Source organism: Caretta caretta, chromosome 5, assembly GCF_965140235.1.
Source record: "Caretta caretta isolate rCarCar2 chromosome 5, rCarCar1.hap1, whole genome shotgun sequence".
NCBI classification, from domain to species: Eukaryota; Metazoa; Chordata; order Testudines; family Cheloniidae; genus Caretta; species Caretta caretta.
This window is the reverse complement of record NC_134210.1, coordinates 19,783,725-19,797,102: the sequence shown is the minus strand read 5'-3', so window position 1 is coordinate 19,797,102 and position 13,378 is coordinate 19,783,725. Positions and strand designations below refer to the sequence as shown.

At 37.7% G+C, this 13,378-nt stretch overlaps 1 protein-coding gene across 19 annotated transcripts in view; it reads left to right on the top strand.

The window, feature by feature from the left end:
* The window catches only part of TCF4 (transcription factor 4), a 325,294-nt gene that overhangs the window by 193,019 nt on the left and 118,897 nt on the right, over positions 1-13,378 (top strand). For 16 of the 19 annotated variants that reach the window (XM_075128378.1, XM_075128375.1, XM_075128376.1 and 13 more), the window contains 2 exons: positions 12,399-12,528; positions 13,196-13,245. The exons of 2 other annotated variants lie outside the window; for them this stretch is intronic. In XM_075128378.1, the coding sequence (XP_074984479.1) occupies positions 12,399-12,528; positions 13,196-13,245 (180 nt within the window). Of the gene's footprint in view, positions 1-11,395; positions 11,512-12,398; positions 12,529-13,195; positions 13,246-13,378 lie in introns of those variants that run through there. One more of the 19 variants, XM_075128389.1, reaches the window with a different exon arrangement.

The window sequence follows — 13,378 nt, the reverse complement described above, 5'->3', positions numbered from 1 at the left end:
CTCCAGGGGAAAAGAAAAGCTATTGAGTACTGTCCATGCAGACTCTGGTGCAGCAGTCCCAACAGATCTCTTCTATGTGGAAGAGGTTAACACCTTCTGAGGAGGAAAAGAATGCGGTCCTTTAATATACTTTCAGGAGAAGGATCAAGTGGGACATATGTGGCTTGCTGAGTCAAACCACCTGGTGCTTGTTTGGAAGGGCTTCTTTGGAGTTGCAGAGAGAGGAGCATGCAACATGTACTCTGCTTCCAACCCCTTACACAATTTAAACTTCCTTTTTGCTTCAAGTACTGCTCCTTAAGTCCTCTCCCATTAATACAAATATATGGTTCAAGTTCCACTTCTTTGCTCTTCCCACTTTTTTAGGTAAATATATGAATTTTAACTGGATAGTGTCTTTTTAAATATATGTCTGATAGACAGATCTGTTCACATTTTTCATATACCTGAGTCTCTGACGTGCTAGATTGTGGAAAGATTTTTAAATTGCTCTTAGTCTCTGGATAACATTATTTTACACACAGTTGCTTGATTCTGGATAAGAAAGGGATAAGTATTGCTTATCTTTGGGTATGTCTACACTGCAGTGTAAGCCCAGGGTTTGAACTCAGGCTTAAGCCTGCCCCTCCTTTCCTTTACACACAAATCGCACTAACCCGAGGCTCAGACCCAGGGCCCCACAGGCATGGAGAGTCTGAGCCTGCATCAAGCTGGGACCCAGGGTGCAAGTCCTATTTCTTTTGCAGTGTAGACATAGACCCACTGAACTTGTGTTCTGGGAGTTCGCCAAAAGTATTCCACAATCCCACAGGCCAACTTTCTTTGTGCTCTGAAGTGTCAAGTTTGGTGGACACTCAAGTTTTTCCACGCTGCACCACGAACAAAGGGCTAGAGCGGCTACATGTTGGAAGGGCTCTAGGAAGTCTGGGATAGGGATGATTGGCCTGCATAATGCAGTGTAGACGTGGGAGCCTCAGGTTGGGATCCATGGTTCAACAATTCCTGATCTGGGGTTACAAATAAGTGAAGACACTCAACCCCTAGGTTAACAAACCCGGAGTCTGCTAACTGGAGTTCTACTAACCCTAGATTTACATTGCAGTGTAGACAGTGCAGTATCTTTGAGACCGTAACAAACAGTAATGAGTTAACAAAAACATTCTTCTAAGCAATTAAATTATTTAGCTGTTTTTGATTTGTTTGTTTGTTGTTTTAAAGACAGGAAGTTTTCTTGGTCTTTTGAATGTTTTTAATGTAACTTTTCTTTGGGTAAAAATATTGCTCACACTGAATTTCAGAAAAACACTCTTTGAATTTGAACTTGTATAAATCTTTTCCGTGTCCTTATATTCAAAGAGAAAATAATTATATAGTTAAAAATGGGAATTCAGCCACTAAACACCTTTTAAAGACTGAAGCATGTCAGAATATTTTACCCCATCTGAAACAACTTGACCCAGTATTCTTGTAGTAAGCTCTTTATAGTTAATTGTTTACACAGAGAAGAGTGATGTTAATTTTTTTGTTAGGTTAACAGGTCTTTTAAAACTTGCTCTATTTTAGGTTTTGAAATAATTTTCCAAAGAGAAACATTTTAAGGCAAGTAGTGATTAGAACATACTTATTGAATTATACACGGAAAGAGCTCACTTGAACTGGAAAAGTAGTATAGACTGACTAGGGAATTATTGCCTGCAATTCTTGTGTATTTTACTCTGGGAAAAAATGCAAAAAAGCTCTTTTCATTGCACAGTATGAATTTCTGCACTTCATTAACCCTCATTCTTCCCCTCCTATCATCCCCAATAAGTGACCACATTGCTGATAAGTACCAGATGAATACAGGATTCGCGAAACTTTGGAAAAATGTGGATGGAATTGGGTATTGGGAACAATGATGTTACTCTTTAATATATTCTTTAAAAGAATGTGAAAAGTGGTAAAACAGGAGGATGTAGGAGCCTTTCCGTAACCATCGGGCAGTTCTAATTTACATGCCAACACGCATGAGTTTTATTTGACTATTACTCCACTATATATTAAGTGGTAGTTACCTTGGTAACACTTACATCATATGTCAGTGCTCTGATGTAGTGCATGTTTAAAATACAGAAACACTTAATATAACTGAGCTTTTGTATGTTTTGCTGTACTGTATTGGGGGTGGGGGGGAGGCAGAGAAAGTGTCTGTAAGCAGACATATTTTTTCCTACATTTTGTTGCTTATCATAAACATTGTGTAGGGTCACAGAAATAGGCACATTTTCTCTTCATGTTTAATTTTCATTGTTGCATAGGAGGGGTGAGTGAGTAGATGTTTTATTTACACAAGGGAGAAGTTGTAGAGCAGTTGAATTGCGTGATGATGTGGCAGTTCTCCATCCTAGCATCACTGAGTTGCTTTGTAAGAAATACTGCAGACAGTGTTTAATTATATGCAGCTGAGCAGCAACCCACATCAGATCCAATATTGACTGTAGGCCAAATTCTGCCCTAATTTACCCTTCTTAAGGTTCACTTGTACATCTGTGGATTTACACAGGTGTAAACTGAGGGTAAAAGTTGGCTCTGTATCTCTTATCCTACCCTGGAAAAGGATTCTGCCATTACCCCTCAGATAATATTCACATTGATTTGGTTCAGTTTGGTGTATAAACTGCATCACTTTGGTCTAAGTTTGCTACACCTCCTTGACTATAATATTTTATTAGATTGGTTACGCAGCAAAACTGCAACTAAGATAAATGGGTGCTATCAACTTTGGTGGCACAAAACTGCACCTCTCTTGATTGGCAACCTGGATGGAGTTCATCTTGGATGGGATTCCCTGAGTAATGGATTTTGTGTAGAACTTTAAGATCTAGATTCCCCAGCCTCCCTGCCGCCCCTTTACAACACTCTTATGTTTTTTTTAAATGTCTTTGTCAGTCTAGATTGTTTACATATAGATGAAAGTTTTTGATAGTAGAAAGATTAGGCTCAAATTCTGCTCTGTGAATGAAAACTGTATTCTGAAAAGTTAAAAATGAAGTGGAGAACATTACAGTCCTTGTTAGACCTATGTTAGTAAACAATCAGAAAGGTGTCGAATTTTCTTGAAATCTAGAGGGTGAAGGAGGATGGGTGGGACTATTAGTAGTTGGAGAAAGGAATGTGTCTAGTAGATGGAATCAGCTGTCATTGGATGTTGGATAGGGAAGTGGGTGGAGATGTGAATATTGTGGATGGTTGATTTACCAGCCTCCACAAAATTCTGGAAGCAGGACATGGTTGGTATCTGATACTATGCATTGTTAGTTAACATATTTTTTTAGTCTTCGCAGTGTTGAATTCAGTCGGTAGTTGTTTCTTATTCTGACTATAGTACACCCTAAGTAATGCAAGTGAAGAAATAGTGGGGGGCAGGGAATAATGATAAAAAAAGAACTCAGAGAATCAACATTAAGGACATTTGCCCACAGGGGTTGGTGAGAGAAATTACCTTGTAATAGCTACAAGTATTCTTACAAAGATAGAGGTCAACTTTTGAAAAGAAAGCCACGGACTGTTGTGTGAAGGTAGGTAAAGATCCCATCTAGCCATGGAGAAAAAACTATGACAAAGAGTTCTTTGCTATTTTCTCTGACAGAAGAAAGAAAAAGAAATTAATGATCTGGAGGATGATGTGGATTGCACCCTCAGCAAGTTTGCAGATGACACTAAACTGGGAGGAGAGGTAGATACACTGGAGGGTAGGGATAGGATACAGAGGGCCCTAGACAAGTTAGAGGATTGGGCCAAAAGAAATCTGATGAGGTTCAACAAGGACAAGTGCAGAGTCCTGCACTGAGGACGGAAGAATCCCATGCACCGCTACAGACTAGGGACCGAATGGCTCGGCAGCAGTTCTGCAGAAAAGGACCTAGGGGTTACAGTGGACGAGAAGCTGGATATGAGTCAACAGTGTGCCGTTGTTGCCAAGAAGGCCAATGGCAATTTGGGATGTATAAATAGGGGCATTGCCAGCAGATCGAGGGACGTGGACGTTCACCTCTATTCGACACTGGTAAGGCCTCATCTGGAGTACTGTGTCCAGTTTTGGGCCCCACACTACAAGAAGGATGTGGAAAAATTGGAAAACGTCCAGCGGAGGGCAACAAAAATGTTTAGGGGACTGGAACACAGGACTTCTGAGGAGAGGCTGAGGGAACTGGGATTGTTTAATCTGCGGAAGAGAAGAATGAGGGGGGATTTGACAGCTGCTTTCAACTACCTGAAAGGGGGTTCCAGAGAGGATGGATCTAGACTGTTCTCAGTGGTAGCGGATGACAGAACAAGGAGTAATGGTCTCAAGTTGCAGTGGGGGCGGTTTAGGTTGGATATTAGGGAAAACTTTTTCACTAGGAGGGTGGTGAAACACTGGAATGCGTTACCTAGGGAGGTGGTGAAATCTCCTTCCTTGGAAGTTTTTAAGGTCAGGCTTGACAAAGCCCTGGCTGGGATGATTTAGTTGGGGATTGGTCCTGCTTTGAGCAGGGGGTTGGACTAGATGACCTCCTAAGGTCCCTTCCAACCCTGATATTCTATGATTCTATGAAAAGATGAGCTGCTTCTCAGGTGCAGTCACCCAAACTTCTGACTGAGTGTTCAAGAAACAATATAAACCTCTTTGAGAAAAGTTAGAGAACTTGGTGGAAGTTCAGAATTCTTCCTCAAACACTTTTAGGGTCATGGTTTGTTGTATGAAAAAGGAGAATTGATGGCTTAGCTTCACAAATACATTCTGTGGAACTCAAGAAATTGTCTCTGTATTTGCATATTCAGTTACCATGAATATGCTGAAATTTACACTAAGCATGAGGACTTCAGATAAAAACACTGTGTGCATATTTTACACAACAGAGGGCTCTACAGAGAGGTGCTAAACTTCCAAAAGTCATTTGTTAGGGGGCTTATTCCTTCACCCACTTACTTCCCTGGTCCTTCTCGCATGGACAGAGAGCAACAATACCCGAAGTCCAAAGGTGCAAACAATTTGATGTTTATTGGGGTGAACTTCCAGCAACCATGATTCCAGTTTCTTCCTTAGTGTTCCCCTTCCCAGCTCTGACACCACGGAGCCTTACCTGTGTCTCTGTTCCCATTCCTTCCCTTAGCTAAACATGATTCCAATTTCCCCACCCCCAGTCCCTGTTCCCATTTCCCCCTTTATCAAAACATGATTCCAATTCCCCACCCCCATTCTCTGTTCCTATTCCCCTCCCTTACTTCCTGTTTGACTGCAGACTATATAGTAAAACTTGAGTTCTGCTTAGCTATACCTTACCCTATCATTTTCCTGAAATTTAACTAACCAGTCCTAACATATTGTAACATGATTACTTAACCAATTATATCCCACCACCTTAATTAGTTTACACCCAGCAAAATTAATTATACCGCAGACAGAAACAATCACAGAACCAGACAGAGATTATACAGACAAACAATAGCAAAGTGGGAACTATAATGACAAAACAATACAGAAGTGAGGATTTCACATCCCAGCTATGGATAAGTGAGTTCTTGCCAGACAGGATGCTATCAAACTAAGTTTTCTTTTACATAGAATCATAGAATATAAGGGTTGGAAGGGACCCCAGAAGGTCATCTAGTCCAACCCCCTGCTCGAAGCCGGACCAATTCCCAGTTAAATCATCCCAGCCAGGGCTTTGTCAAGCCTGACCTTAAAAACCTCTAAGGAAGGAGATTCTACCACCTCCCTAGGTAACGCATTCCAGTGTTTCACCACCCTCTTAGTGAAAAAGTTTTTCCTAATATCCAATCTAAACCTCCCCCACTGCAGCATCTTCAAGGCACTTCCCTTTCTCTGGAGGCGATAGGCATTATCAGGACAGGATTGTATTCCTAACAGCCCAATAGCACCTTATTTCAATGTGACTAGGTTAGAATATGTTAGAATATGAGGATGTGACCATTCGCTTCCCAGGTTATGGCTGCCTCTGCTGCTTAGCCAAAGGCCTTAGCCTAAGAACAGGGCCTCAGACTGTCACAGTAAGAGAAGGCTCTTACACCGGCAGACAGTGATTTTGATTCTTTCTTTTATACCTCTATAACTAGCCAAGTGATAAGAATACACCTAAATTCTTAGAGTATAGGCATTTACAGACAGGCCTGAATATCTATATCCTAACATCATTGAAGGAGCTTTTGAAGGGACTTGGCAGATTATGGGCAGATGACACTGTTGTCACAAGTCTCAGTGCAAATCTGGTGTAATATAATTAACAACAAAGAACTGAAACCACAGAAGGAGATAACTGAGAAACAATTCAGAGAATGTCTTTATTACTTAGCCAACATGATTGTTACCAAATAAAAAGTTCATAAACTTAGCCCAGAACAGGGAGAAGAGGCTGAAGCCTGGATGATAGAGTGGAATTCTGGGTTCTTCTCCTCCAGTATTTAAAATGTAAGATTCAGATTTCTATCCCATATCTATGTATGGGAAAGTGATTATGCCACAGTTTGTTGTCTCAAAATGGTAGAACATTGTGGAAATAAAATCACAGAAGACAAGACAGAGTGTAAAGATCAACACTCCTATTTAACCATCTCAGTACTAATCAAGTGTGGTTTTGGCACATTCAGGTTGACAAGGTTGCAAGTTTGTAATAGACAAAATCCCAGATTTTCAAAGGTATTTAGGCATCACTGCAATCAGCCAAACTGATTTAGGAACCTAAATATCATTTGAAGGGATTTAGGCACATAGGAGCCAAATCCCATTGACTGAGAAAGTCGGGTGGGAGGGTTCTAAAAAATGTAAATTTTTCATGTTAAGGAGAATCACACACTCCTCTCGCCTTGCTTTTTTCCTGAAAAAAGTCATAATTACACATAATTTTCTGCTCCATGATGTATAAGTAATCTACAACAGTTAGATTATTCTCTCTTCATACATTTGTGGATAGTAGTGTATTTTGGGGTGCATCCTTACTCCTTCAGGGATCAAATCACCTGGAAAAGAATACGGAGGAAGTGTGGCTGTGATCTTGTGCTCCTCATCCTCACTGACGTGCAAAGTGGGGTTGGTGAAATACTGCAGGTAGCACTTCAAAACTTGCAAATTGAGTCCATAGTGTACAGTAAGAAAGTGACAAAGGGCAAAACATGGTGAAAACTACAGATTTTCATTTCCTCATCCTATAGGCTAGGCAGATCCATCAATCTTCCTACAGGCTTTCACAAAAAGGAATGAGGAAAGAATCATGAAAAATCATTTTACTGTGTTCTTTCTACATGAAGAAGGTGGTTTCCTCTCATTCTTATGTTTATTATCAAATGATCTTGTTATTGGTTTAAGTTGATACATGATATGCAAGAGTTATAATAAAGGTATAGTAGTGTGTTTATCTATATAATTATGTGTGTGTGTTTGTGTGTAAATATACTAATAATAGTTCAGCATTTTATGTCCACAGTAATGCTCAGCCTTCGGGCTTGTTTATCTGTACAAAGTCAATTTGCCACACAAAAGCTCTGTGTTCCTCTTCCTGCCTTGCATCATTTTCAAAGGTGTTTAGGCACTGAGACCACAACATTGTTCTACCTAAGGAGTGGCAAGCCAGAAGCTGATTGGAAGAGGAGGTCACATGTTATTGGGTTAGATTACCTGGAGATCTACAGAAATTGCTAGAGAAGGTCCTATGGACTCAGGGTTCCATTGCCGGGAAATACTGCTCTGAACTCCTCCTTCCCTCCCTTCCCAGGTGCAGTAATACTTTTCACAAAGGCTGCCTTGCTGCAGTGATAGGTCCTTATGGGCTGTGTAGAAATTCCTGTCGTGCTGCTCAGAATAGAATTGTAAAATGCACTTGATCTCTAAATTATGCTTCTTCACCTGAAAAGCATAACGCGTTGAGTTTCTATCCCTGTCTCCACCAGTGGCCGGGCCACATGATCCTCGGTGCCACATGGCAACACTATCACATAAGGGGTGTGGAGATTCTTACGCTCAACTACATGACAAGAAAGAATACTATAGTGCAGTCACCTTTCTCCTCCTGACATTTCTTTGAACCTTTGGACCTTTTGATTCCTGTGCTGGGGAACATATGGCCCCCAGTCACTATACATCACGTAGGTTTGTGATCGTAGAATGGAACTGCAGCTGTGCAAGCACTAGAGTACTCCAACATGGATTCAACTCTTAAGCATTTGGCAATAGTTCAGAAAAGGAGCTTAATCTGGTTTCATCTAAAACTGTTTTTCTTTGTTCTAAAACATCCCCCATGATATCGTCGTGTTTGATATCTGATCACAGTGTAATGGGGAATGACGAAAAACAGAATACACGGGAAGTCCAGCGAAGTGCCTTTTTGCAGATATTTTCCCCTAACCTGTGGTGGGGTGATGGTGGGGAAACACCCGTGCCCGACCCCAACCCCCAGATTACAACATTCAAGGTCATTTTCCTTTCATCTGAATTAATTCTATATTAATAAAAGGCAGCACTCATTCTATTCTAATCTCATACATATCTGTAATTAAGGGTAAATATAATAGCTTCTACTTCCCACCCATTAGATTTTTAAAAAATGATTAAAGTGAAACAATTATTCAGTTGCAAAATATCATTTTGGTTTGAAAATCAAAGTTTCAGCTGTATGATGGAAGCAGTCCAATTTTTTAAAACTACCATCAGGTATTAATCAGTTTTGATAAATGCAATTTTTTATTTTTTAAAAACTCAATTTGTGGTTTCATTTTCTGGATTAAGTGAAGGTTTCCTGGATAAAATTAAAAGAAGATAGGGCTGAGAGTGTGTTAGAAATGCAGACCAAGTTCCAGGTAACAAACAAACAAAAAATCCAAATTGACAAAGAACTGATGGATGTCTGAATCTGGTAATGGATCTTGCTGTGTTGAGATTGCTTTTTTTCTGTGTTTTTTTTTTTAACTCAAACTTTGAAATCTGACTGGAAAATTCAGTGTGTTACATTCTTTTTTTTTTTTGATAATACAATGTACACTACAAACTATAGAGTTCTGAAGGGTGGCAGGAGTGCAGGGGAGGGATTTGCACATAGTATGCTAAATTGCAAGAATATGTCTGTAAGATTTATATAGTTTAGCTCAAAGATATGCAGCATCTTGTTTCCTGTGTTTCCTGGGTAGTATGCTGGTGGGACACAAAGATAACATCAGAACATTAGCTTGCACTAAATGGAAAACATGCAACCATTTTAACCCTGCCTAAGTCAGGAGAGGAGTTTGACAGATGTAACACTTAACTTGCAAGTCCATCATTTCTTAATGGCAAATATGAATTTTGAATGCCTAATAATTCGTACAGTTATGGACAAATATGGACAAAGAGCCTTAAATGCTGTGTAATCTGTAACTTCATGGTTTGTAAATGTTTTCTCTTTCTCTTTGCTGCAGGCCATTAATAATGTGACATGTAGGCTGAACAATAATAAATGACCATTGTTCTATTTACCTGCATCTCAGAAAAAATACATATATATTTTATCTTAGTTTTCCACAGTGGAGTGTTTAGGGAGGCCTCCTTAACTGCACAAAAATGCATGTTTTTGTTGCCTTTGAAGAATGACTTTGTTGTCCCAGTGAAAAACAAAGGATTAAAAAAAAAGAAGAAATTAGTGTATGTGATGATGATAAAAGTTCATTAAGAGACAGCAATGCTTTTTCAGAAAAGACTGATCTTTATTATAGATAAGAAGCTGCTTATAACATCCTACTTTACATAAAAATTATTGATGGTAAAATATGTAGTAGTAATTGTGACCATGCTGTACATGCAAAGGTAATGCACATTCGTATACCAAGAATATACACATAGAGTCCTTGAATGAACAAACCCTACAAGCAACCAAGGCGGTATCATAATGTTGGAAGTCCTTTCTTTCAATCTTTCTTAAACTTTTGCATATTTCTGTTCACACGTGTCCAAAGTACCAGAATGTTGCTTTATATATAATCCATATATTATTATCTACCTTTGTAGATTCATGTCAACAAGCGTTTGGTACCAAGGAATTAGTAATCATTATAATATATAATATATTATAGTGGAAAAGAGAAGTAACCAATAGCTAAACAAAAAAAACTCATGGGTTGCTTTTAAGATTCTTATCACTGCTTATTTCCAATATAGTTGTCTAAGTTTTCTGTCTGTAGAGATCTCACAGCCTTTCCAGGTCTTTTAATGAAGAAAACAAAAAATATAATGTGTGCAAATTATTTTAGATTAACCAAGATTCATTTTATTTTTACAAAAATTCGAACTCCATTTTTATGTATAATCTTAAAAAAAAATCAAATTACATCAAGTCGGATGTATGTAGAAAGCTCTAAGGCTGGTTGTGAGTTAAATCTTTCAGACCACTAGCTACTAGACACATGGATAATCCATGTACAGATTAGCTGATCTGTCTTCATGTGAAAAATGTATGTATGATAAAAAATACATGGTTGAGTCGGATTTTTGTGGCTAGCAGTCTTTCATTCCAGAATGAATTATTCAATAAAAGACATTCAATAAAATTATACATTCAATAGTATATTCAGAATGAGTTGATAACTTTTTTCAGGGAATTTTGTATGTGTTTCTTTGCCATTATGTGACTCACTTGCGAACATTTTTGTCAGTGCAGGTGTATATTAAAAAGAGCATAGTCACCACAGGTGTATATTAAATAATTGCTAAATGTAAAGATATTAGCAACAAGAAAGTTGAGACTAACATTCTCACATTTTTAAAACCTGTGTAAATTACATCCTTTTGGAATTTCTATAATGCCAAATGCTAGACAGCATATTATGTAAAAAGCCCTAAAATAGAATCAATCAAGGATTACTTGTTGATAACCCATTAGTTATTTACACATTGCTCATCTGGAATAAAAGTAAGATAGTTTTATAGAATCAAAAGTTATCTTTGGATGTTTCTAGAAGTACAGTTAGCGAATAAGGATGTTTTAATTTCTGATTTTCCAGTTCATGGGTCATATTTGACCAACTGCTTTCATTAGAAGACATGCCACTTTGTTGAGCTATTTAGGAATTAAAAAGACTGTCTTAATTTAAAACAAGGAGCCTTTGTTTTAGTTGGTGACTGCCTTGTGAAATTTTTCAGTTCTCAGCGGGTTAACCAGGGAACAGGGGCAGAGTCATAATTGGCCTATTTAGAGTATTTTGCATGTGAATAGTGTGTTAGTGAAGCATTACTAAGTCTGTTGTGAGTGACATGGTGATTAGAATTTAGATTAGGGAAAACACATTCTGTACTTTATCAAGTACAGTAATTAGTTCAGTCAGTAAAAGTTGATTACAAGTAACGATAAAGTTAGATTTTTGGTACTTAATTTTAAAATTTCTTTATTAAATGGTAAATTTGTTCTTAATATAAATGGTAGTATCTATACCTGTTTTATTGCATATCAGAATAATTAAAAGAACAATGTGTTCAGTGCAGAGTATAATCAGGGGATTTATATATTATGGGTAAGTTTCAATGTAGTTTATAGCAAATAGAATCTTACTCTTAGAAAATTGTTCTTCTTTCATACTCTCTTACAGATTAAAATTTGTCTTTTATTGTGGTCAGATACTGTTTCCTGCTATTTCATAGAAACTAGAGTCCTTTCTTGACTGAGTAGATTTTGCATTTGTGGATGTGTATCTTGTTAGTTATAATACAAACATGAACAAGATATACTTAAAAAGTCCTTTGCTGCTGCTGCTCTCCAATAACCTGAGATATTTGGGGTTACTTTTTTCCCAATAACTTGGCAAATTAGCCAGGTTTTTTTTAGCAATGTGTAATTTTATTTTTACATTGTAATCAAATATTGTGTACTTAGCGTGTATATTTTGTATGGTATCTGCTTTGTATATTTCATGCCCAGACATGAAAATCTTCGATATAGTCAGATAGTCAATGTAGTAACTATTTTAATACACACTGAACCATAACATTAGCAACATGATAAAGTTTTTTTTGTTACCAAAAATATGTTCACGGGCACATTTTGTCTGTTGTGAAGAAAATGAATAGTACTCAAATATATTTCCTCAATGTAGCTTCAAAAGTTTGTGCTAAACAGTGATCGTATTTGCAGAAAAAGGCATAAGTCTACTTCAAATGTAAGTAATTCTAGGTTTTTTGGTTTTTTTTAAAAAAAGAAATTACTCTATAAAGCATCCTTAGCAAAGGGAAAGACCCTGAACTGGAAATGTTTAATACTGTGTATTTTAAAAACTTGGAGGCTCTTAAATAGTATTTCAGTTTGCTTCATGCAGGTTTCTTTACATTGTTATTTTAAGCAATAAGAAATGGCTAATGGCCGGGAAAGTTAGATTTCACAATATCTATTTTTAAAATCTTTTAGCAAAGTCTCCTTGGAGGTGACATGGATATTGGCAACCCAGGAGCTCTCTCACCCACCAAACCTGGCTCTCAGTACTATCAGTATTCTAGCAATAACCCCCGAAGGAGGCCTCTTCACAGTACTTCTATGGGTGAGTTACTTCGTCTTGAACTTTTTTTTCCCCATTAAAAAATAACAATTGAAATTTCATTTTATTTAACAACATTTTATAGTAAAAGCAATAATTTAACTGAAAACGACAGAGCATGCTTGTACTTTCAGCTGGCAATACAAACGGGATTTTTTTAATGTTAGCTGATTCTTTGCTTCCCCTTGGTTGCACACACAAGGGTCCTTTTTAAAACAAAACCATGGTAAGGAGGGAACAAATTATCTAACACACTAAATCTTCACGTTCACTATTTCCCAGCAACTTTCCATCAAACTTCCTGATCTCAGTAAGTAGCAATGGTGTCCATTTTATTTTACCAAAATGCTAGAAGTCTAGACTAAAGCTGGAAAAAGCATAATCAGGTAGCTTGTTGTTCAGCAAATTTCAAAGAAAACATGTCTTACAATGACAGGTTTCAGAGTAGCAGCCGTGTTAGTCTGTATTCGCAAAAAGAAAAGGAGTACTTGTGGCACCTTAGAGACTAACAAATTTATTTGCGCATAAGCTTTCGTGAGCTACAGCTCATTTCATCGGATGCATTCAGTGGAAAATACAGTGGGGAGATTTATATACGTAGAGAACATGAAACAATGGGTGTTACGTGTTTTAACAATGTCTTATAATGGCATTTTATCTTTTTTTTCAGAAGTACAAACAAAGAAAGTTCGAAAAGTTCCTCCAGGTTTACCATCATCAGTAAGTACTGCTTGTCTGCCAAGCTTGTTTGTGTTGTCTTTTGCTTTGTTTGATCAAAAGGGGTTATAAATGAATCCAATTCCAAGCTCATAGAGCATTTATCAATAAAGACTGTAGACAAGGTAAGGATAGT